Genomic DNA, 26,387 nt, shown 5'->3' with positions numbered 1-26,387 from the left:
GTACTTTTCTCTGATTGTCAGCGTTGGTGACTGTGTAAGTTTTTCCAGTCAGGTATTGGCCAGGGGAAACCAGTTTCTCTGTCACCATGGTGACACTGGCACCTGTATCCCTCAGGCCCTCTATTCTAGTCCCATTAATTAAGAGTTGCTGTCTGTATTTTTGCATGTTAGGCGGCCAGACAGCTAGTGTGGCTAAATCCACCCCACCCTCAGAAACTAGAGTAGCTTCAGTGTGGACCCTGATTTGCTCTGGGCACACTGTTGATCCCACTTGGAGACTAGCCATACCAGTGTTACCTGGATGGGAGTTTGGAGTGGAACCTTTCTTGGGACAGGCCTTGTCTCCAGTTTGGTGTCCATGCTGTTTACAGCTATGACACCAGGCCTTTTTGGGATCAAAGTTTTTACCCTTGTACCCATTGTTTTGTGAAGAGGCTCTGGGCCCACCCTCCTGTGCAGGTTTTTGGGGGCCTGTAGAAGACTCTTTACTATTTTTAGTTTTGGTTGTCTCATCACCCTTCCCCTGGGGAGTCTTTGTGACCCCTTTCTTTTGGTCACCCCCTGTTGAAGTCTTGGACACCCTTGTCTTGACCCAATGGTCCGCCTTCTTTCCCAATTCTTGGGGAGAAATTGGTCCTAGGTCTACCAGATGCTGATGCAGTTTATCATTGAAACAATTACTTAACAGGTGTTCTTTCACAAATAAATTGTACAGCCCATCATAATTACTTACACCACTGCCTTGAATCCAACCATCTAGTGTTTTCACTGAGTAGTCAACAAAGTCAACCCAGGTCTGGCTCGAGGATTTTTGAGCCCCCCTGAACCTAATCCTGTACTCCTCAGTGGAGAATCCAAAGCCCTCAATCAGGGTACCCTTCATGAGGTCATAAGATTCTGCATCTTTTCCAGAGAGTGTGAGGAGTCTATCCCTACACTTTCCAGTGAACATTTCCCAAAGGAGAGCACCCCAGTGAGATCTGTTCACTTTTCTGGTTACACAAGCCCTCTCAAAAGCTGTGAACCATTTGGTGATGTCATCACCATCTTCATATTTTGTCACAATCCCTTTGGGGATTTTTAACATGTCAGGAGAATCTCTGACCCTATTTATATTGCTGCCACCATTGATGGGTCCTAGGCCCATCTCTTGTCTTTCCCTTTCTATGGCTAGGAGCTGTCTCTCTAAAGCCAATCTTTTGGCCATCCTGGCTAACAGGAGGTCATCTTCACTGAGAGCATCCTCAGTGATTTCAGAAATGTGGGACCCTCCTGTGAGGGACTCACTATTTCTGACTAACACAGTTGGAGACAGGACTTGAGGGGTCCTGTTCTCCCTATTTAGGACTGGAGGAGGGACATTGGCCTCCAAGTCACTAATCTCTTCCTCTGTGAGGTCATCATCAGAGGGGTTGGCTTTTTCAAACTCTGCCAACAGCTCCTGGAGCTGAATTTTGGTAGGTCTGGAGCCAATGGTTATTTTTTTGATATTACAGAGAGACCTTAGCTCCCTCATCTTAAGATGGAGGTAAGGTGTGGTGTCGAGTTCCACCACATTCATCTCTGTATCAGACATTATTTTGCTAAGAGTTGGAAGACTTTTTAAAGAATCTAAAACTGTTTCTAGAATCTAATTTCAAACTTTTAACAAACTTTTAAACTCTAAAAGACAATGCTAAACAGGGACTTAACACACAAGGCCCTAGCAGGACTTTTAAGAATTTAGAAAAATTTCAAATTGCAAAAATGAATTTCTAATGACAATTTTGGAATTTGTCGTGTGATCAGGTATTGGCTGAGTAGTCCAGCAAATGCAGTCTTGTACCCCACCGCTGATCCACCAATGTAGGAAGTTGGCTCTGTATGTGCTATTTCAAAGTAAGGAATAGCATGCACAGAGTCCAAGGGTTCCCCTTAGAGGTAAAATAGTGGTAAGAATAGATAATACTAATGCTCTATTTTGTGGTAGTGTGGTCGAGCAGTAGGCTTATCCAAGGAGTAGTGTTAAGCATTTGTTGTACATACACATAGACAATAAATGAGGTACACACACTCAGAGACAAATCCAGCCAATAGGTTTTTATGTAGAAAAATATATTTTCTTAGTTTATTTTAAGAACCACAGGTTCAAATTCTACATGTAATATCTCATTCGAAAGGTATTGCAGGTAAGTACTTTAGGAACTTCAAATCATCAAAATTGCATGTATACTTTTCGAGTTATTCACAAATAGCTGTTTTAAAAGTGGACACTTAGTGCAATTTTCACAGTTCCTAGGGGAGGTAAGTATTTGTTAGGTTAACCAGGTAAGTAAGACACTTACAGGGCTTAGTTCTTGGTCCAAGGTAGCCCACCGTTGGGGGTTCAGAGCAACCCCAAAGTCACCACACCAGCGGCTCAGGGCCGGTCAGATGCAGAGTTCAAAGTGGTGCCCAAAACACATAGGCTAGAATGGAGAGAAGGGGGTGCCCCGGTTCCGGTCTGCTTGCAGGTAAGTACCCGCGTCTTCGGAGGGCAGACCAGGGGGGTTTTGTAGGGCACCGGGGGGGACACAAGCCCACACAGAAATTTCACCCTCAGCGGCGCGGGGGCGGCCGGGTGCAGTGTAGAAACAAGCGTCGGGTTCGCAATGTTAGTCTATGAGAGATCTCGGGATCTCTTCAGCGCTGCAGGCAGGCAAGGGGGGGGTTCCTCGGGGAAACCTCCACTTGGGCAAGGGAGAGGGACTCCTGGGGGTCACTTCTCCAGTGAAAGTCCGGTCCTTCAGGTCCTGGGGGCTGCGGGTGCAGGGTCTCTCCCAGGCGTCGGGACTTAGGATTCAAAGAGTCGCGGTCAGGGGAAGCCTCGGGATTCCCTCTGCAGGCGGCGCTGTGGGGGCTCAGGGGGGACAGGTTTTGGTACTCACAGTATCAGAGTAGTCCTGGGGTCCCTCCTGAGGTGTTGGATCTCCACCAGCCGAGTCGGGGTCGCCGGGTGCAGTGTTGCAAGTCTCACGCTTCTTGCGGGGAGCTTGCAGGGATCTTTAAAGCTTGCTGGAAACAAAGTCGCAGCTTTTCTTGGAGCAGGTCCGCTGTCCTCGGGAGTTTCTTGTCTTTTCGAAGCAGGGGCAGTCCTCAGAGGATGTCGAGGTCGCTGGTCCCTTTGGAAGGCGTCGCTGGAGCAGGATCTTTGGAAGGCAGGAGACAGGCCGGTGAGTTTCTGGAGCCAAGGCAGTTGTCGTCTTCTGGTCTTCCGCTGCAGGGGTTTTCAGCTAGGCAGTCCTTCTTCTTGTAGTTGCAGGAATCTAATTTTCTAGGGTTCAGGGTAGCCCTTAAATACTAAATTTAAGGGCGTGTTTAGGTCTGGGGGGTTAGTAGCCAATGGCTACTAGCCCTGAGGGTGGGTACACCCTCTTTGTGCCTCCTCCCAAGGGGAGGGGGTCACAATCCTAACCCTATTGGGGGAATCCCCCATCTGCAAGATGGAGGATTTCTAAAAGTTAGAGTCACTTCAGCTCAGGACACCTTAGGGGCTGTCCTGACTGGCCAGTGACTCATCCTTGTTTTTCTCATTATTTTCTCCGGCCTTGCCGCCAAAAGTGGGGCCTGGCCGGAGGGGGCGGGCAACTCCACTAGCTGGAGTGTCCTGCTGGGTTGGCACAAAGGAGGTGAGCCTTTGAGGCTCACCGCCAGGTGTGACAATTCCTGCCTGGGGGAGGTGTTAGCATCTCCACCCAGTGCAGGCTTTGTTACTGGCCTCAGAGTGACAAAGGCACTCTCCCCATGGGGCCAGCAACATGTCTCGGTTTGTGGCAGGCTGCTAAAACTAGTCAGCCTACACAGATAGTCGGTTAAGTTTCAGGGGGCACCTCTAAGGTGCCCTCTGGGGTGTATTTTACAATAAAATGTACACTGGCATCAGTGTGCATTTATTGTGCTGAGAAGTTTGATACCAAACTTCCCAGTTTTCAGTGTAGCCATTATGGTGCTGTGGAGTTCGTGTTTGACAAACTCCCAGACCATATACTCTTATGGCTACCCTGCACTTACAATGTCTAAGGTTTTTGTTTAGACACTGTAGGGGTACCATGCTCATGCACTGGTACCCTCACCTATGGTATAGTGCACCCTGCCTTAGGGCTGTAAGGCCTGCTAGAGGGGTGTCTTACCTATACTGCATAGGCAGTGAGAGGCTGGCATGGCACCCTGAGGGGAGTGCCATGTCGACTTACTCGTTTTGTCCTCACTAGCACACACAAGCTGGCAAGCAGTGTGTCTGTGCTGAGTGAGAGGTCTCCAGGGTGGCATAAGACATGCTGCAGCCCTTAGAGACCTTCCTTGGCATCAGGGCCCTTGGTACTAGAAGTACCAGTTACAAGGGACTTATCTGGATGCCAGGGTCTGCCAATTGTGGATACAAAAGTACAGGTTAGGGAAAGAACACTGGTGCTGGGGCCTGGTTAGCAGGCCTCAGCACACTTTCAATTGTAAACATAGCATCAGCAAAGGAAAAAAGTCAGGGGGCAACCATGCCAAGGAGGCATTTCCTTACAGCGATGAATCTTGAGTTAGAAGTATCTAGCAGAATTACTGATTCTGAATCATATTCCATAACAAGGGAACATGTGAGCAGAGTATATACACAAAACAAAGAATAATTACCTTGTAACAAACAAGACAGACCCAGTTTTCCACTGAGCTGCTGCACTCTTGACAGGCTTCTGTCACGTTGAGGCCACATTCTGGGACGGACTGCACTGATTCCAAGTGTGGACACCAAGGCAGAGGAGTGACTGCATACAACATGCTCTGGAAAATAAATTGAAAAAGTTATTAACAGATTTAGGTCATGAATTAGATACCCTTTTATCTTAGGACAAGGGCATAATTGTGCTAGTGAAGCCCCAATCTGAGCTACACCAGTTACGAATATTCTAATACAGGGTCGACTTACAGCTCTGCCAACACAACTCCATCCTGACTAGAAGCATGCACGCTGTCCAAGCAAAGCTCTGGCATCAAACATCAATCATGCTCTATCACACTGCTTGCTTACACAGGAAAGGATATCCAAACATAACCATGGCAATAAACCTAAATCATGGCCTTCCACACATCCTACTAGTTTAGTACTGGTTCAAAACACCATCTGTCAATGCGTATCAAGTTTGATGTAGAGAAACTCTGCTACTACAGTACTGTTAATGGCATCCTAACCTGCAGTACCATCAACTGTTCTAGCAACAGACACACATTTAGTTTTTCAAAGCACCACAGTTTGGACGTGCAGCTAGGCGCAGCCATTTTGGCACATCAAGCTCAGAAGCTGTTAGTAGATCTGAATCAAACCCTCATGAGGCGTAAATCAAATACTTTGTAATGTCCAGTTATTTGTTTAGCATCTAATAATGGTCACCGGCTAGTCTGTAAATTCTCACAAACTTCACAGAAAAGCAAGCACAACTACAAAGAGGCGAAGCATAATGCCCATGATAACACAATATGGCCATGTGTAGGAGGAATTAGAACCAATGCCTTCTGGCTTTGTGGTTTAGCTTGTACTCCACCTTTCCTCTGTGCAAAATATAGGCAAATTCATTTAATGCTGGAACTCGGACTTATAGCTCCCACTGTGTTCCGCTTTGGGACCCTCAATACATCCTACAAGTACGTATCTTGCCCCTCACCTGCTCCTCTTCTGGACAGTTCCCAAAGCGTTTGCAGAGAGGCCTGGAGTTGAAAGGGTTGGTCCAGCCAGTAGCTTCTTCCAAAAGCTCTTCCTTCTTTGGGCTAGATGAAATGCAGGTCTCTGGGGTCTCCTGAAAGACGAAATGCACATGACATCTACCACAAACACCTTGATAGACCCCTCTGTGCTTCTCTGTCCTCTCTGTCCTGTACAAGCACTCTCTAACCCCCAAGAGATGTAATGAGAAGAAAAGGAACACTTATAAACATCTCATGCCTCAACTCAATGCCCGCACCATACATGGGACACCCGAGTGAATCTTTTTCAGATGCAAGGAGTTAACTCCACCAAAGGCTGGTGAAATCTCCTCAGTGCTGAGTTACACCAGGATAGATTGCAACTAGCTATGTGAAACTTAGACTACATTTGCAAGAAGCCAGCGCCTCCAATCATCTAGAAATGTATCCTGCCCACAGACTCCCTGCTACCAGAGTCTGGAATGGGACTTCTCTGTACAATGGTGGCTCAAAGTGTTTCAGCCTTAGAAGTAGAGTATGTTGGTGCCACTGGGTGCATCCCAAATACACTTACCTCACATTCTTCACTTTGAAGACACAACAGCTATGTGTGGGAGAAGGAATGGTTTCTTACCTGTAACTCCAGTTCCCTTGTAGGGGAATTTTCATTATAGTCATAAGCACTGAATAGGCCTGCCCACGCGCGGGACCCTTAAGCACTTTTTCGCAACATATCTTTTTAAGTGCAGATGTTTGCCTTTCTTTGGGAAGGTCTGCAGTGTCACTTGAGAGAAAATTATTACGCATCCTATAGAAACAGGCTACAATGGTCCAATGCTTCACCTTGCATTTAAAAAGGGGGCCAGGAGATTATATATGTATATAATTTGGTAGTGTTTTGGTAAAAACAGCATAAATGTCTTTCACAACCCCTTTTTGGTGTAGCAGAGCGATCCTAGGGCAGTGTAGCCCCGTAATAAGAGTGAAAATTAAGGCTGTGCTTCAAGAAGCCAGAGACCACCGGTATCCCATCATGCTGAGCAGGTGGCAGTTGCTTCAGTTCTTTTTGAGGCAACGTGTGTGTGTTGTCACATCAGTGTACTGGTGAACCCTGTCCTATCCACTGGGGAGGAGGGAGGGTTGCTTATGACTATAATGTAAATTAACCTACGAGAGAACTGGAGTTAAAGGTAAGAAACCATTCCTTCCCTCGTAGGGGAGTTCCATTTATAGTCATAAGACTGACTAGAGTACCAAGCCCATCCCTACTTATGGCGGTGAAGAGGACAGAGAAGGTAATATCAAGCAAACAGATTCCTAAGGGAGGCCTGTCCTATTTGAGAGTCTGCTCTGGCATCAGAAGCCAGGCAGTAATTCTTGGTAAATGTATGGACAGTTCTCCAAGTGACTGCTCTGCAAATAGTAGGAATAGGAATATTTCTCAATAATGCAGCTGTAGCCACTTTACCTCTAGTGGAGTGTGCTAGGCTTAGCTGTTAATGTCTTGTTAGCCTTTTGATAACATAACAGGATGCAAGAAACTATCTATCGGGGAATAGACTGTTTAGAAGAGGCCAAGCCCATTCGGACTGGACCATAGTTAATAAACAGTTGGTTCGATCTACAGATGTCAAATGTCCTGTCTAGGAAGAATTTCAAAACTCTCCTCACATCCAGAGAATGAAGAGATCCTTGCGCTGGAGTGGAGCGGCTCTGAAAGACTGTTGGAAGAGATATGGTTTGGTTAACATGAAAGTACGAAATAACTTTAGGGAGGAATTTCGGGTGAGTTCTCATAACCAGTTTGCTAAAATGGAAGACTGAGTATGGTTTGTGAGAACAAAGTGCTTGGAGCTCGCTAACCCTGTGAGCTGATGCTATTGCTACAAGGAAAGCTGTCTTCCAAAACAGGTGTTGCAGGGAGGCTTTGTTAATAGGCTCAAAGGGATCCTGCATAAGACGAGAGTACAATGCTAAGCTACGAGTGAGGTGAAGGACATCTAATGGGAGAGAAACCCTTTTTCAAACCTTCTAGAAAATCCTTGATGGCGGAGATTTTGAAAAAAGAGGTTTGTGAAGGACATTTTCTGTAGGCAGTGAGGGCTGCCAGGTGAACCTTTATAGAAGAGAATTGCAAGCCAGATTTTGCCACAGGGAGTAAGTATGGAAGAATGACATTTTCCTGGCAAGAAGTGAGGTCCACGTTTCTAGAGGAACACCAAATGCAGAATCTCTTCCACTTGAAGGCATATGCGGAACGGGTGGAAGGCCGCTTAGTCTCTTTGAGGATGTCCATGTAGTCCTGCGGCAGATTCAAGTGTCTGTACCGCACTAGTTCAGGAGCCATGCCGCCAAATTCAAGGAGGAGAGATTGGGGTTTACTATCTGGCCTCAAAACTTTGTTAGCAGATCTGGTCTGCATGACAGCTTGAGATACGGACAGAAGGACCAGTAAAGGAGATCCATGAACCACCAGTGACGTGGCCACTCCGGTGCTATTAGGATTATCTTGGCTCTCGCATGGTACAGCTTGATGAGGACTGATGGAATCAGAGGACATTGGCGGAAAAGCGTAAAGAAATTTGTTGGACCAGTCGATCCATAGGGCATTCCCTAACGTCCCTGGTTGGTAGTATCTCAAGACAAAACTTTGGCATTTTTTGTTTTTTAAGGTGGCAAACAGGTCGATGGCAGGTGCCCCCCACAGATGAAATATGTTGTGAATGACATTGTTGTGCAAGACCCACTTGTGCTTTTCTTGCAGAATCCTGCTGAAAGAGTCTGCCTGCGCATTTTGGACACAGGGAAGTTGAGTTGCGGTGATTGTTAGATTCCTGGCTATGAGCCATTTTCATATTGTTTGGCCTTCGTGTGATATAGGCCTGGACCTCGTCCCTCCCTGCTTGTTGAGGTAGTACATGGTGGCAGTATGGTCGTCTGGACAAGCAAGGAGTTGGATCTGAGCGACAGGTGAAACACTTTTAGCGCTAGATGAACTGCGTGCAATTCAAGGAGGTTGATATGGTATGTTGACTCTCTCTCTGACCATTTGCCCTTGATCTGGAGGTGGTCCATGTCAGCCCCCAACCCCCAGCCTAGCAGTGAGATGTCCTTTCCTATTGTTTGAGGAGGAACCTCCGGATGAAAAGGCATCCCTTAAAGCAGGTTCTTTGGGAAGCATCTTCATTTCAAGGAGAGCTTTGCTCGACGAGACAGGACTATTCTGTCCCCCTAATTGCCCATCAGCTGGTCCCACTGGTCCTTGAGACATACTTGGAGGGATCGCATGTGGAGGTGAGCATTCCGTGTGAGGAAGATGCAGGATGCCATTGAGCTGAGGAGAGTGTTCTCACTGTTGGACGGCAAGCTGTCATGAGAGAATGATATTTCCGAAGGATCGATAAATGTCACTCCTCCGAAGGACACACTCTTTCTTGTACTGTATCAATTGAAGCTCCCAGGTAGTGTAATGTTTGGACAGAAGCTGACTTGCTGAGGCTGACCTGGAGGCCTAATCTTTGACGGAGACTGCAAGTCCAGTTGTATTGAAGCTGAGCTTCCTGAGATGCTGATGCCTAGATCATCCAGTCATCTAGGTAGAGGTACACAAATATTTTGTGCCTTCTCAGATGGGCATCCACCACTGCCATGCACCTTGAGAATGTTTTTGGTGCTGACTTAAGTCCAAATGGAAGGGCTTTCCACTGGTAGTGATCTTGTCCCTCTACAAACCTCAAGAACTTGCAATACTTCGTGGGAATTGGAATGTGAAAGTATGTGTCATGAAGGTTGATGGAACAGAGCCAGTCCCTCTGATGTAATGGAGGATAAATTTGGCGTAATGACAGCATCTGGAAGTTTTCTCACTGGACCCATTTGTGGGCTGATTTGAGGTCGAGAATGGGTCTGAATGTGTTCTTGTCTTTTTTCACCAGAAAGTACCTGGAATAAATGCCTTTCACTCGGTGGTCGTGACAAACAGGTTCCACTGCTTGTTTCTGCAGGAAGATGTTTGCTTTTGACTATAACAGTGGGAGTTGAAAACTGGATGGTTTCGGAGGGATGGATGGTGGAGGACTGGTGAACCTGAGACAATATCCATTTTGTACAATAGCCAAAACCCAGGCGTCTTTTGTTATTTTTTGCCACTCAGCCAAATGAGTTTGTAATTGGTGGTAAAGGTGATGCTGTGTTGTTGAGCACCACTTTGTTGGTGTCCCCAGGGAGGGGTTTGAACCCTCTGAGTATAGTACAATTGTTTGTAGAAAAGGAAAGATTTTCATTGATTTTTGGATCTTTCCAGGCCAACAGCTTTCAATGTCCCCATTTCTGACTTCATCCTTGCCATCTCATCATCTGGTTGGCTTCCGGATATAGTGGTACCAGAGAACGGGAGATTTATAATCCTCTGTTGAGCCTCTGGTTTGAGGAAGCTAAGGCGGAGCCAAGAATGACTCCGGAGAGCGATCCCATGGCAGTATTCATGTGCTGCAAGGAGTGAGGAATCAGCCGCAACACTAATAATTTGATTGAGACAAGTAACCCCTCATTGAGGATTTCTTGGAAATCTCCTCGTTTGTCTTGTGGGAGATGGTCAATAAATTGTTGCATCGAGTCCCATAAAGCCCCATCGTATCTGCCTAAAAGGGCTGTAGCACTCGCCGCTTTCATTGTGGTAGCCACTGTGCTGCAAACTTTACAGCCCACTGAGTCAATCCTCCGACTTTCCTTATCAGGAGGAACCATGGAAGTGGGAGTAGTGGCATCATGGTTTTTGGCTGCCACTACAATGACAGAATCTGGTGATGGGTCCGTTCGTAGAAATGAAGGATCCTGCTCCGGAAGGCGGTACTTTTTCTGAAGCCTAGATGCAGCTGGCTTGATAGAAGCTGGTGTTGAAAATAGATCCAGAGCAGGTTCTAATAAGCCTGGCACTAATGGTAGCAAAGGCCACAACGCTGATCTGTGTTGTACGGTCTCAGATATTACTGAAGTTGACAGTGTTGGAGTCAACATTGCGATATTAAGCTTTGCAGCTCCTCTCACCATGACTTTCTGAAAGGTGGTGATGTCATCCACAGGTGATATATACGTAGCAGTAGGGAGTCTATAGTGTTAGTGAGTAACATCTGGTAGTGGAGGATGAAGTGTCAAGGGGTTGTCTTGAATGAGATCTCCTAGAATGGTGGTGATGACATGAGCGCCTAAGTTGATGGAGTTGAGCGCCTTGAGTTGTGGTGTCTGCAATGATGGCGTGATCTAGAAGAAGTTGTGGACCTTGGTGAAACTACTGGCGCTGGAAGAGGAGGTGGTGGCAAAGGTTGAGGCGATTGTGGAGGTGGTTGAGGAGATGGTGCTGGTAGCAGAGAGCCAGGTTGAACTCTTGAAGGGGAGCATGTTCTCCAATACTCTGAATCTGCAGAGGTATAAATGCACCTCCTCTTTCTTCTTTCCTCCTGTCGTCTTGAGGAGGCTGTGAAGCTTCTCGATGGCGACCGGCCTGTCAACGGTGATAGATGTCAATGTCATGACACCTATTGATCCCTACGTCGATCTCCTACTGTGTCCTGATGGCCATCTGGACCTCGACCGAGAGTGCTGAGGTGGCTTTGGGCTTCTCAATGGCGACAAAGGTCTCCTTGTCGACGGTGTTGTTTTCAAAGTCGTCACCCGATGCCCTGACAGCAACCAGCGCAACTTCCTTGACGGCAAGCCCTGGATGGACGACAGGTAGGAGCCGTACCTTTCCTCGACATTCTCAAAATCGATCAGGATCTGTTGTTTTTCAGCCATTTTCTGTCTGGGACGCTCACCAGAGACAGATGAAAAAGCCCTGGTACAGGTCCAACCCGCTCCTCGCTCGGAGGTCCCTCCATCATACTGCATCTGTTTTCTTCTGTTCCATGTAGGCAAATTGTTTCTCTGTCTTTCAGGGTGCGATGATATGCTTACCACTCCCCCCCCCCCCCCCCCCCCCAAATCGGAGATGATAACAGAAGAGGGTGCAGTAACATCTCAGGGTATGGATGCGGATGGTTCCTTCCCACCTTGAGCAGTCTGCTGGGTGGATCTACCCCTGGTCTGGTTTCTGAAATAAATCAGTTGTCATCAAAATTCAGGAGAGAATTGTGAAGAAAAAATCCCACATTTGGCCGAGCTTAATGCTCCAGGGTCCTATCAGCAGGAGCTGGAAAAAAGCACTGAAACAACTGCCAACATGGTGGAGACTCTGGCTTATTAAAGGCACATCCCTTATTTTCACTCTTCTAATGGCAGCGTATGGGGCTACAATGCCCTAGGATACTTAATCTCTCTGCTACACCAACAAGTATTTGCAATGCAATAGGTTTCACATTTGCTTGCGTTAGAGGTATTGGCATTGTAAATGCATAACTGGACTTTTCTTGCCACATAAAATGGTCAACCCTGCCACATGATTTGGTCCTCTCTGCTACATAATTCCAGTTGCCCTGCATATAACGAAAGCATTTTCATATACCTTCTTCCTCTATTTACAGCAAAAAATTAAAATATTGCCACAAACATCTCTCTATCCCGTGTCCCAGGGAACACCGCTGCCCCTTTTGTACATGGAAATACCACTGGCATTAATGCACAGTGTAACACCCCACTTCACTGCATCATTAAACTTCAATAGTGTACAGAGAAGCACTGAGTGACGATATCTAGCAGTGCACTGGGAAATCTGCCAGGGCCAGCCTACAAGGGAGCATCTGACTCTGAGGCTTCTAGCGAGTATAGAACAGTAAACTGGGAGACATTTACCTCTATCAATGTACAGCAGGACATCTAGCTTGCCTGTCCATGGCTATATGTTCCATATTGAAAATGTCACTTACCCAGTGTACATCTGTTCGTGGCATCAGTCGCAGTAGATTCGCATGTTCTGCAATAGCTCGCCATCTGGTGTTGGGCCGGAGTGTTACAAGTTGTTTTTCTTCGAAGAAGTCTTTCGAGTCACGGGACCGAGTGACTCCTCCTTTTGTCTCCATTGCGCATGGGCGTCGACTCCATCTTCGATTGTTTTTCCCCGCAGAGGGTGAGGTAGGAGTTGAATTGTAGTAATAGTGCCCATGCAATGGAGTGACTAAGTATGCACCTATTTAAGGTTGAGATGATACATATATAAATAATTGAAGGTAACTTCCAAACTGCTACAGGCTCCCGGGGAGGCGGGTGGGCACATGCGAATCTACTGCGACTGATGCCACGAACAGATGTACACTGGGTAAGTGACATTTTCAGTTCGATGGCATCTGTCGCTGTAGATACGCATGTTCTGCATAGACTAGTAAGCAGTTATTTCCCCAAAAGCGGTGGATCAGCCTGTAGGAGTGGAAGTAGTCTGAAATAATGTTCTTAATACGGCTTGACCTACTGTGGCTTGTTGTGCGGATAACACGTCTACACAGTAGTGCTTGGTGAATGTGTGAGGCGTAGACCATGTGGCTGCCTTACATATTTCTTGCATTGGGATGTTTCCTAGAAAGGCCATGGTAGCACCTTTCTTTCTGGTTGAGTGTGCCCTTGGTGTAATGGGCAGCTGTCGTTTAGCTTTAAGGTAGCAGATTTGGATGCATTTAACTATCCATCTGGCTATACCTTGTTTTGAAATTGGGTTTCCTGCATGAGGTTTTTGAAATGCAATAAAGAGTTGTTTAGTCTTTCTGATGTTTTTTGTTCTGTCAATGTAATACATCAATGCTCTTTTGACATCTAATGTATGTAGTGCCCTTTCAGCTACGGTATCTGGCTGTGGAAAGAACACTGGAAGTTCCACTGTTTGATTTAGATGGAACGGTGAAATAACCTTTGGCAAAAATTTAGGATTGGTCCGTAGGACGACTTTATTTTTGTGTAGTTGTATAAAAGGTTCCTGTATTGTAAACGCCTGAATCTCGCTTACTCTTCTTAGGGAAGTAATGGCGATGAGAAATGCCACCTTCCAGGTTAGGAACTGTATGTCGCAGGAGTGCATGGGTTCAAAAGGTGGACCCATAAGTCTAGTTAGGACAACATTTAGGTTCCATGAAGGAACAGGTAGTGTTCTTGGTGGTATAATTCTCCTAAGGCCCTCCATGAATGCTTTAATGACTGGTATCTTATATAGGGAAGTTGAATAGGTAGTCTGCAGGTATGCAGATATTGCTGCAAGGTGTATTTTAATGGAAGAGAAAGCTAGGTTAGATTTTTGTAAGTGAAGCAAGTAACCCACTACATGTTCTGGAGTTGTGTGTAATGGTTGTATTTGATTAATATGGCAGTAGCAAACAAACCTCTTCCATTTACTTGCATAGCAGTGCCTGGTGGATGGCCTTCTGGCTTGTTTTATGACTTCCATACATTCTTGGGTAAGTTGTAAGTGCCCGAATTCTAGGATTTCAGGAGCCAGATTGCTAGATTCAGCGATGCTGGATCTGGGTGTCTGATCTTTTGGTTGTGCTGTGTCAACAGATCTGGCCTGTTGGGCAATTTGATGCAGGGTACCACTGATAGGTCTAGCAGCGTTGTGTACCAGGGTTGCCTTGCCCAAGTTGGTGCTATTAATATGAGTTTGAGTTTGCTTTGACTGAGTTTGTTTACCAGGTAAGGAAGGAGAGGGAGAGGAGGAAAAGCGTAAGCAAATATCCCTGACCAGTTCATCCATAGGGCATTGCCTTGGGATTGTTTGTGTGGGTATCTGGATGCGAAGTTTTGGCATTTTGCGTTCTCCCTTGTCGCAAACAAGTCTATCTGAGGTGTTCCCCAGAGTTTGAAATAAGTGTTCAGAATTTGGGGGTGAATTTCCCATTCGTGGACCTGTTGGTGATCTCGAGAGAGATTGTCTGCGAGTTGATTTTGGATCCCTGGTATAAACTGTGCTATTAGGCGAATTTGGTTGTGAATTGCCCAATGCCAAATCTTTTGTGCTAGCAGGCTTAACTGCGTGGAGTGCGTCCCCCCCTGCTTGTTTAGATAATACATTGTTGTCATGTTGTCTGTTTTGACGAGAATGTATTTGTGAACTATTATTGGTTGGAAAGCTTTTAGTGCTTGAAAAACTGCTAGAAGTTCTAGGTGATTGATATGCAGTCTTGTTTGATGTACGTTCCATTGTCCTTGTATGCTGTGTTGATCGAGGTGTGCTCCCCACCCTGTCATGGAAGCATCTGTTGTTATTACGTATTGTGGCACTGGGTCTTGGAAAGGCCGCCCCTTGTTTAAATTTATGTTGTTCCACCACAGAAGCGAGAGGTAAGTTTGGCGGTCTATTAACACTAGATCTAGAAGGTGACCCTGTGCTTGAGACCACTGTGATGCTAGGCATTGTTGTAAGGGCCTCATGTGCAGTCTTGCGTTTGGGACAATGGCTATGCATGAAGACATCATGCCTAGGAGTTGTAATACCATCTTTGCTTGTATCTTTTGTGTTGGATACATGCGTTGTATGATGGTGTTGAAATTTAGAATTCTTTGTGGACTTGGAGTGGCCACTCCTTTTGATGTGTCTATTATGGCTCCTAGGTATTGTTGTACCTTGCGCGGCAGAATGTTGGATTTTGTAAAGTTGACGGTGAACCCGAGTTTGAAGAGGGTTTGTATGATCTGATTTGTGTGATTTGAGCACTGTATGAACGAATGGGCCTTGATTAGCCAGTCGTCCAAATATGGGAACACATGTATTTGCTGCCTTCTTATGTGTGCAGCGACTACCGCTAGACATTTGGTAAAGACTCTTGGTGCGGTTGTTAATCCGAAAGGCAGTACCTTGAATTGGTAATGTATTCCTTTGAATACAAACCTTAGGTATTTCCTGTGCGATGGGTGTATTGGTATATGGAAATAAGCATCCTTGAGGTCTAAAGTTGCCATGTAGTCGTGTAGTTTTAGCAATGGCAATACTTCTTGTAGTGTGACCATGTGGAAGTGGTCTGATTTGATGAAAGTGTTCACTACTCTGAGGTCTAGGATTGGTCTCAGTGTTTTGTCCTTCTTTGGTATCAGAAAGTACAGTGAGTAAACTCCTGTGTTTATTTGTGTGTTTGGCACTAATTCGATTGCATTCTTTTGCAATAGTGCCTGCACTTCTATCTCCAGGAGATTGGAATGGTGTGTTGTTAAATTTTGTGCTCTTGGTGGTATGTTTGGAGGGAATTGTAGAAATTCTATGCAATAACCATGTTGGATAATTGCTAGAACCCAAGTGTCTGTAGTGATTTCCTCCCATGCTTTGTAATAATGACCTATTCTTCCCCCCACTGGTGTTGTGTGGAGGGGGTGAGTGACATGTGAGTCACTGTTTAGTAGTAGTGGTTTTGGGGCTTTGAAATCTTCCTCTATTTCTAGGGAATTGCCCTCCTCTATATTGTCCCCGAAAACCTCCTCTATACTGTCCCTGGTAACTGGACGGTGTGGCTTGTGAGGTGCTGGCTTGTGTGCTTTGACCCCGAAACCCCCCTCGAAAGGGCGTTTTACGGAATGTGCTGTAATTCCCTCTGCTCTGCGGGGAGTAGAGTGCGCCCATGGCTTTGGCAGTGTCCGTATCTTTTTTGAGTTTCTCAATCGCTGTGTCCACTTCTGGACCGAACAGTTCTTTTTCATTAAAAGGCATATTGAGAACTGCTTGTTGAATCTCTGGTTTAAATCCAGACGTTCGGAGCCATGCATGCCTTCTGATAGTTACAGATGTATTAATTGTCCGTGCAGCTGTATCTGCAGCGTCCATGGAGGAGCGTATCTGGTTGTTGGAGATGGTCTGTCCCTCCTCAACCACTTGTTTTGCCCTATTTTGTAAGTCCTTGGGCAGATGTTCAATGAGATGTTGCATCTCGTCCCAGTGGGCTCTGTCATAGCGCGCAAGTAGTGCCTGGGAGTTCGCGATGCGCCACTGGTTTGCAGCTTGTGCTGCGACTCTTTTACCAGCTGCATCGAACTTGCGGCTTTCTTTATCTGGGGGTGGTGCATCTCCAGATGTGTGAGAGTTGGCCCTTTTCCTAGCTGCTCCTACAACGACAGAGTCTGGTGGCAGCTGTGTAGTGATGAAAGCCGGGTCTGTAGGAGGCGCCTTATACTTTTTTTCCACCCTTGGTGTGATTGCCCTACTTTTGACCGGCTCCTTAAAGATGTCTTTTGCGTGCCGGAGCATACCAGGGAGCATAGGCAGGCTTTGGTATGAGCTGTGGGTGGAGGAGAGTGTGTTGAATAAGAAATCATCCTCGACCTGTTCTGAGTGGAGGCTTACGTTGTGAAATTGTGCTGCTCTAGCCACCACTTGAGAATACGCGGTGCTGTCTTCTGGTGGAGATGGCTTTGTAGGGTATGCCTCCGGACTGTTATCTGACACTGGGGCGTCGTATAGGTCCCATGCGTCCTGATCTTGGTCACCCTGGCTCATGGTGGTGTGAGCTGGGGAGTGTGATGGAGTTTGTGCTGGTGAGACGTTAATCACGGGCGGAGGAGAGGGTGGTGGGGTAACTCTTTTCACCACTTTTGGTTGTGGTGTCTGTTCCGTCTGGAACTCCAACCTTCTCTTTCTCCTAATGGGGGGAAGGGTGCTTATTTTTCCTGTCCCCTGCTGTATGAATATACGCTTTTGCGTATGGTCCACATCAGTTGCTTGTAGCTCTTCCTCAAACCTATGCTTTTGCATTTGGGAGGTTAGCGAGTGCTCTTCTGTATAAGAGCCTGAAGCTGGGTCGCTTGCAGTTTGTTTCGGCATCGAAACCCTGTCTGCGTGTTTTTTCGGCTCCGAGGTGACTTTTTTCTTTTTCGGGGCCGAAACCTCTCGGCGTCGATCTGTTTCGGTGCCGCTGTCTCGGCGTCGAGCCGTGTCCACACCGGCATCTCGGTGTCGAGGCTTGTCTCCAGCACTTTCTCGGTCCCGAGAAGGCTGCGTGCCGGTGTCTCGACCGGAGTCGGACGATCTCGGCACTGTTTGGGCCTTTTTCGGTGCCGACGGTCGGTCACCGAATTTATGGGTCGAGCCATGGCCTGGTGGCAGTGGCGTCCCCTGGGCCTTGTAAATGTTCCTCTGAGTGGATTTCGACGTCTTACTCACGGTTTGTGTATCGTCGAATCCTTCGGAGTCTGAGTCTTGGATCGAGAAGGTACCTTCCTCTTCCTGTTCCTCGAACTCCCGTTGGGCTGTCGGTGCGGACGCCATCTGCAGTCTTCTGGCTCGACGGTCTCGGAGTGTTTTTCGGGACCGGAACGCACGACAGGCCTCGCAGGTGTCTTCGCTGTGCTCAGGTGACAGGCACAGGTTGCAGACCAAGTGTTGGTCTGTGTAGGGGTATTTATTGTGGCATTTGGGGCAGAAACGGAACGGGGTCCGTTCCATCGGCGTTCTTCAGCACGCGGTCGGGCCGACCAGGCCCCGACGGAGGATCGAAAAACTACCCCGAAGGGCACCGGAGCTCTTCGATCTTCGATGCGGTGTGGAATCTAAGTACGCCGATCCCGAACGCAACAATACCGACGAAAATCTTCCGAAATTAGCTAATCTTCCGTTCCGAAACTCGGAGCGACAGGAACACGTCCGAACCCGATGGCGGAAAAAAAACAATCGAAGATGGAGTCGACGCCCATGCGCAATGGAGACAAAAGGAGGAGTCACTCGGTCCCGTGACTCGAAAGACTTCTTCGAAGAAAAACAACTTGTAACACTCCGGCCCAACACCAGATGGCGAGCTATTGCAGAACATGCGTATCTACAGCGACAGATGCCATCGAACATAGAGATTTATATGTATTAGGGAAGTGTCTGCACATAAATATATATGCCTTAGCCATTTTACAGTTTACAATGAGCACCTGATGTACAGGACAGCATCTGGCAGATAGACACAACAAGCAAACACAGAAGTGCCGACATTTAACTTAAGCAGGGAGACAAATATACAGGAGCTGTCTAACTCAGTGAGTACATAATGGGACTTTTCAGGTACAAGGGCTCATCAAAGTTGACTCTGCATATTAACAATTAGTGTACATGGAGTGATACGCGGTGTATATTAGTGCATCTTAATCTTAGAGTGTACTTGGGCAGAGGGGATGCCTGACAGCGTCCACGCTGTAGCTGAAAGGAACTCACCTGTGCTGTACAAATTGCAAGCCTGTCCGCGCACATGGCATATTTATAAACTGGAACAAAGTGGCCAGTGCTTGGACAGTGTTACAGCCCTAAGTGCTGCAGGGAGACCCACCTGGAGGTACCTAAGAGTATATGTACACCATCGCCTAGAAACCATAAAAGAGTAACAAAAGTCACTCTGTAAAAAAAAAAAAAAAAAACTGTTAATATGGTTGATACATCTACAAAGTGAACTCGAAGATGTAATGCACATGCACATTTATAAGCCCCTTCTAGCCGCTAGAAATGAATTGTGAATGTGCAGGCAAGTCACCTCTTCCTGTAGACTCTCAATGTATTAATTACTATACCGTTTTTTAAGCTGTTCTGTAAATAACAGGTTTGTGTTTACACTGCCACGCACATACTCCAGCGTTAATAAACAAGTCACTGGCTTGCCCCATCACAGCTCCAACGGTGAGGGTCTGACTGCAGGGTCAGCCTGTCAGGACACGGCTCAGTTCTAACATCGTTTGCTGAGCCCATCGGAAGGCTTTCATATATCCTAGCATAGAAGGAAATAGCCTAGACATCCGCCTGCAGACAATAGCAGCACACTGCTCTCCACCTATGTAATCAGAGGCTCCACGATGAAGCTACAGCAACACCCACCAAATGTCGGGCTAGTGTGGGGACTGTGCGATCCTCTGGGCGCAAGGGCTGACTACGAGCCCACAAACAGAGCTGTGATTCCCATTCCAAGGAAATTGCTTCAAACTGAAAAGAAGCATCAAGGCACTGTACTTTTTGCATATTTATATGCCCTTGTTTGTTAATGCGTTTGGTGTTATGACAATTAACGATGGTCCTTTGTAGATGAAGTTAGGCTTTGTGGTAGCTACAGTTTCATTCTGTGCTCTTGTCAGTGATGACCGAGTATCTGTTTCAACGCTTAGGAAGTAGTTTATTTATAACAGAATGTCTTGACATTACTTTCAGCACAAGAATACCAAGAAAATGTCAAGAAGTGGATGACAGGATTTCTCTGTTAAAGGCACAGGCACTTGTAAAAAGCGCTTGTTGTAAATAATAAGTTAGCAATGGGGCGTCATATACAGAGCTGCCGACTTTGGGACCAAGGAACTAGCTTTGAGTCTGGCGTCGGCTCTATTTAAAAAAAAATAAAAAAATGTTGATCTAAAAATAAACTTGTAACAAATAAAATTAAATGAACAATGGCAACTAAAAGACAGAAGGCAGTCCACAAAGGAAGCACATTAAAACTGAATGAAGAATGAAGCGCCTGTCACGTAGCAACATGGGAAGGCATTAACAATGGTGCATAGGCTCCCGTGCGGGGCCACCAATAAACACAACAACCCTCAACATGAAGTCCAGGTAAAAGAAACAAAGAAGAGGGAGAAACAAAATACAGCCATGCAGCGCGAAGTGGCGGGGCCAAAGAAAAAAAATTGTGCACCACACTAATCCATGTGGCAGATCGTGCAATCATCCATGTAACAGGGTCAGTCTGCAAGGTGGTAACAATACTGCCTCAAGGCGGGACAAACGTGAAGTATTTTCCTATGAAATCAAGGGAATTTCGAAAGGCGGGCCGAAGAATGAATGAATGTGACGGGGTGTGGTTAAATTCCACAGATTAAGTGACTCTGCAGGACTTCCAGAAGAAAGGTGAATATCTGCACTATAAGATGCATTGTGAAAAGTGCTCCGGGGTCCCCGCACGTGGGCAGGACTATTCAGTGCTTATGACTATAAATTAAAATCCTCTACAAGAGAGTGTGTTCCATATCCTTTGCATTCCATGAACCCACTCTTCAGAGTGGAAACGTATACTACTGAGACCTATCACGAGTCTCAGAATAGTTGTTAAATGCCCAAGTTTTCCCTAAATTTTCAAAGGCCAAATGCATGATGTAGAGCAGAGATCTAAAAGATGATAGGCTACCTAATTAGAGTGAGAATGAAACAGTGTCCAACCATCAAGGAAAAAGTATTGTAACATGAAAGTCCTGACTGGGTGCTAGCTTACCTTTTGTGAATGTCCTTCGATGTCTAGTACCTGCAAAGAGAGGGAAATGTCCACCACATGTTCCTCATCACTGCCTTCAAGCCCCATTACTGTCTCAGTATGAATTGCACTGCCAGCTGTGGATGACTCCTGTAACATTGTTGATTGGGCCAGACTCCGAGAGGAAGGTGAGGGCGCCAATGGAGAGGTTGAAGTCAGCTTTGTGGATGCAGTTGAGAAAGTCTGGCCTTGCGAGCCTGGCAATGCTGCAGCAATATATGTGGGATTAGATAAGGTCGGTGACGAGGACGATGCAACGGTGACAGAGCATGCACTGGCTATGGTAGAAAAGTCGGACGAGACCATGCAAGGCTTCACCTTTCTCCTAGCACCTCCAACTGGTATCGAAGTGGGGCTCTCACAGGCACAAAGTGGAGGTGTGTGTCCGGCAGGATTCTGGTCGTATGACTTGTCTCCAGTGGAGCATTTACCATTTACCAAAGTGTCTCCCCTCCCATCATTGAGGATCACTTTGTCAAGGTTGTAGACAGTTACAGGAGCTGGTTCCACTGCAGGCAATCGCAGAACCTCCATATTTATGCTTAGGATCTCATTCTGGTCTTTACTGGAGTCTTGTGCTGTCATGTTCTCTCCAACTGGCAAACACATATTTGAATTATCTACGGACAACTCCTTTATAGACATTTTTTCTTCACCCAGATCAGCCACAAACCTACAAGGTTGCTGTGATAGAAAAGCTGCTTCCACAATGGTACTGTTTTCCCTGGGAGTCACAGGTTCCATAGTCACAGACTGACAGACGGGAGTCTCTGGAGTCGAACCCTGTGCATAACCCACAACATCAGTGTGTGACTTTAGGGTCCTTGGATCATCTGTCACTCGTTCTTCAGAGTCTGCACATTCACCAACAAGGGGAACAGATTGCTGCAATATTAATTTGGAGAGTTCCACCACTAAAGAACCAGTTCCTACATGGTTCGAAGCTTCCTCCTCTGGATCTTTCAGTCTCTCTTTGGGGATTTCTAATTCAGCAGGTGATAAAATGGGGACCAATGGAACCTCATTTATGGAATCATGTAGATTCTCCTGCATTGTGAGGATCTCAGATGACTGTGGTAAACTGAGGTCCTTGCTCTCCAGCATTGTTTCCAATTCAAATACATTACCATTCACTACTGGAAGCTCCTTTTTCTCCATGGGTGACATGGGGTTCCCAGCCTGCACTGTTTTATCTGGCTCATGATCCTTCTTAATCCTTACAGTATGCATTTGCTTCTCAGATGGTGAAACAGACACATATGCTTGTCCAGATTTATCTTCTTCATGGTCATTTTCAACCACCATTGGGGCCTCTGGTTTGTCTGATGTAGGCAATGGACCTCTTAGAGTCTCCACCTGCTGTGTGTCATGGCTATTCTTAATTCCACCAGGACTATCTAGCTTTTCTACCTGTGTTACTTGCACCCTCATCTCCACCGCTTCCTCCACTGTTTGATCAGTTTCAACCATTAAGGGGGTCTCTGACCTCCTGGAGGATGATACAGATGCCCTGGACACCTCTGCTTCAATCACTTCATGGCCACTACCAATCCTAATGGGCTTCATTGGCTTCCCAAATGTTGGTGTTAGAATTCTCGGATTCTCTTCTTCCTTCTGGTGGTTGCTCATTTTAGTACCCACTGGTGTAACTGTCTGCCCAGTTGAGCTGCTTCCATGCCTTGTAGGTGTGCTTGGCTTTGGGGTGTTACCACGGCTTTTACTTGGCGTGACAGGCTTGTCTCGAGTCACCTCTTCACAAGTAATCACAAACTCAGGGACTGAAAGAAGAGAAAAACAACTAGTGAGCCATCTTACCACTTGAAATATTTATCTCTCTCACACATTTATACACAGCCATCCCACTTAATCTGCACTGATTGGTTGCGGCTGGGTAGTCAACAAGAATGGCTGTAGGAAGCCTGCACCTCCCTGGACTGTTTTGCAGGCAAGAAAGGTACAGCTTTCTGTGTTTAGATAGTCCCCTTTAATTGAGTCCACCTCTGATGGATTTGCAGCCCCTAAAAAATCATTTACTCAGGTGGACTAAGAAAGTCTGGATTCAGAAAGAATCATTTACTCAGGTGGACTAAGAAAGTCTGGATTCAGAGAGTTCCACTTTTTGGCTGAAATCTTTGCTCAACAGTAGTCAAGAGGAGAGCTGCATACTTCATTTGGAACTTCAAATACACACAGTACAAGAGCCCTAAAATATTTCTTACATGCTTGTTTTTTTTTTTTTTATTCTGCTCACTCCAGGGACTAGGGTAGCACCTCCCATCAGTAATAGTTGTATTCTGATCTCCATAAAAGAGAGCATTTCAAGACCAGAGTCCTCCCAAGGAAACCTTGTGTATCAAGTAAGCGGTACCACTGAAGTGCTCCAGCCTTCCATCATATACATACATGGCTTTAGTTTTTCCCACCAGATATGTGGGCGCTTACCATGCAGCTGGAGGCTCTTCCAGTACTTCTTGTGCACCCACACGGTGTTGGTGACGGACTGCTGGGCACTGCGCTGGGGGGCACGCAGCTTTCCGAGATCTGGCAAGGTGTCCCCCAGAAGGGTGCGTGTGCACATTGTCATTGACTCAGAGATGGATGAAAGATTATAGCCTCCCTGTCAGATTCAGGGAGAGAAGTGTTAATCAGCAAGGGGCACTCCAAGATCATAATAAAAAAAAAAAAAGAAAATATGACAATGACAATAGTTCAAAAAGCCAAAATAAAGCATTCCCTCAAATTAAGATGACTGGGTTATAAACCGAAAAAAAATACAACAAGGCTCCCCTAGGTACTGCTAGATCTACAGAGTTTCATTAAATCCCCAAAAATTCCAATCTTTCAAACATCTGCGTAAGCCAAATGTAAAAGAAAACTGGGATACCATATATATCTAGAAATTATATTTTATTATACTAATTTTTAGATAACTCATATATGAAAGTTATATCTATATAAAATGTTTCATACCCTGCAAGCCTTCAATTCGTGGCCTGTAGTGCTGAAGATTCACATGCTCTGCATACTTCTGCCATCTAGTGTTCGGGTCAGATGTGTACAATTTGGTTTTCTTCAAATAAGTATTTTCGAGTCACAGGACTTAGTGACTCCTTCCCGCATGGAGAGTGAGATTGGAGATGGAGCGTAAATACATAGTAAAGATACCCATGCAAGGCAAAATATTAAAAATATCTAAGAGAAGGAATATATATGCAACAAACGCAGGCCACTCGGGAGGAAGGTGGGTGCATGTGAATCTAGAGCATTACATGCAATGAACAGATGCATAAAGTGTAAATAACATTTTCTGTTGGTGACATGTGGGGCTCTAGATACAAAAGCTGTCCACAGACTGTTAAGCAATCCTCCCAAAGTGGTGGCTTAGCCTGAGGATGTAACAGAAGACTGAACAAGCATTTGTAATGCAATGGGTCTCGCGTTTGCTCGAGTTAAAGTCGTTAACGTTGTAAATTCCTAACTGGACTTTTCTTGCCACTTAAACTGAAAAGTAAAAAAAAAGTTGACATGAGTGAGCCGATTCAACACGCCACTGCCACCACAAGCGTGAAGGAGAGTAGAAAAGGAAAAAGAAGTTCCCTCGCAGTCAAACATCGGCAAAAGCGCAATTATCAATGTAACAAGGTCGGTGTCCAAGGCGGTAACCAAACCGCCCCAAGGAGGGACAAACGTAAAGCTTTTACCAATGATAACAAAGGATTTTTGAAAGGCAAGCCCAAGAATGAGTGATGGTGATGGGCATGGTTAAAAGCCCACAAAACTTACAAGTCAGAGTGCTTCTGTGTTCGAACTAAAAAGAGTACGTAGGACAGACTGACTAAACTTTGCTTGCTGTCTGGAATGGGCATCCACACATTAGTGTTTAGTAAATGTATGAGAGTTAGACCAAGTGTAAGGAAATGCCTTCTTGGCATGGTTACCCCCTGACTTTTTGCCTTTGCTGGTGCCAAGTTATGATTTGAAAGTGTGCTGAGGCCTGCTAACCAGGCCCCAGCACCAGTGTTCTTTCCCAAAAAACTGTATCTTTGTTTCCACATTTGGCACACCCTGGCATCCAGGTAAGTCCCTTGTAACTAGTACCCCTGGTACCAAGGGCCCTGATGCCAGGGAAGGTCTCTAAGGGCTGCAGCATGCCTTATGCCACCCTGGGGACCCCTCACTCAGCACAGACACACTGCTTGCCAGCTTGTGTGTGCTGGTGGGGAGAAAAGTCGAAATGGCACTCCCCTCAGGGTGCCATGCCAACCTCACACTGCCTATGGCATAGATAAGTCACCCCTCTAGCAGGCCTTACAGCCCTAAGGCAGGGTGCACTATACCATAGGTGAGGGCATAGGTGCATGAGCACTATGCCCCTACAGTGTCTAAGCAAAACCTTAGACATTGTAAGTGCAGGGTAGCCATAAGAGTATATGGTCTGGGAGTCTGTCTTACACGAACTCCACAGCACCATAATGGCTACACTGAAAACTGGGAAGTTTGGTATCAAACTTCTCAGCACAATAAATGCACACTGATGCCAGTGTACATTTTATTGTGAAATACACCCCAGAGGGCATCTTAGAGATGCCCCCTGAAAACATACCAGACTTCCAGTGTGGGCTGACTAGTTTTACCAGCCTGCCACACACCAGACATGTTGCTGGCCACATGGGGAGAGTGCCTTTGTCACTCTGTGGCTAGTAACACAGCCTGTACTGGGTGGAGGTGCTTCTCACCTCCCCCTGCAGGAACTGTAACACCTGGCGGTGAGCCTCAAAGGCTCACCCCCTTTGTTACAGCGCCCCAGGGCACTCCAGCTAGTGGAGATGCCCGCCCCCTCCGGCCACGGACCCACTTTTGGCGACAAGGCCGGAGGAGATAATGAGAAAAACAAGGAGTAGTCACTGGCCAGTCAGGACAACCCCTAAGGTGTCCTGAGCTGAGGTGACTCTGACTTTTAGAAATCCTACGTCTTGCAGATGGAGGATTCCCCCAATAGGATTAGGGATGTGCCCCCCTCCCCTCAGGGAGGAGGCACAAAGAGGGTGTAGCCACCCTCAGGGCTAGTAGCCATTGGCTACTAACCCCCCAGACCTAAACACACCCCTACATTGAGTATTTAGGGCCACCCAGAACCTAGCAAGATAGATTCCTGCAACCTGAAGACGAAAAAGGACTGCTGACCTGAAGCCCTGCAGAGAAGACGGAGACACCAACTGCTTTAGCCCCAGCCCTACCGGCCTGTCTCCCCACTTCGAGAAAAACTCCAACAGCGACGCGTCCCCCAGGGTCCAGCGACCTCTGAAGCCTCAGAGGACTACCCTGCATCTAAAAGGACCAAGAACTCCCGAGGACAGCGGCCCCGTTCCAAAGAAAATGCAACTTTGCAACAAAGAAGCAACTTTTAAACACCACACGTTTCCCGCCGGAAGCGTGAGACTTTCCACTCTGCACCAGACGCCCCCGGCTCGACCTGCGGAGAAACAACACTACAGGGAGGACTCCCCGGCGACTGCAACCCTGTGAATAGCATGAGTT

At 46.5% G+C, this 26,387-nt stretch overlaps 1 protein-coding gene across 2 annotated transcripts in view; it reads right to left on the bottom strand.

Annotated features, from left to right (window-relative positions):
• The window catches only part of HDAC6 (histone deacetylase 6), a 222,430-nt gene that overhangs the window by 26,076 nt on the left and 169,967 nt on the right, over positions 1 to 26,387 (bottom strand). For both annotated transcript variants that reach the window (XM_069209604.1, XM_069209603.1), the window contains exons 24-27: positions 23,292 to 23,466; positions 20,811 to 22,627; positions 5,667 to 5,798; positions 4,642 to 4,788 (exon numbers count right to left, since the gene is read on the bottom strand). In XM_069209604.1, the coding sequence (XP_069065705.1) occupies positions 4,642 to 4,788; positions 5,667 to 5,798; positions 20,811 to 22,627; positions 23,292 to 23,466 (2,271 nt within the window). The remainder of the gene's footprint in view (positions 1 to 4,641; positions 4,789 to 5,666; positions 5,799 to 20,810; positions 22,628 to 23,291; positions 23,467 to 26,387) is intronic.

The sequence above is a fragment of the Pleurodeles waltl genome, chromosome 10 (genome assembly GCF_031143425.1).
Source record: "Pleurodeles waltl isolate 20211129_DDA chromosome 10, aPleWal1.hap1.20221129, whole genome shotgun sequence".
Taxonomy (NCBI): Eukaryota; Metazoa; Chordata; class Amphibia; order Caudata; family Salamandridae; genus Pleurodeles; species Pleurodeles waltl.
Note: the sequence above shows the minus strand (reverse complement) of the source record. Positions and strands in the feature narration are given on the sequence as shown.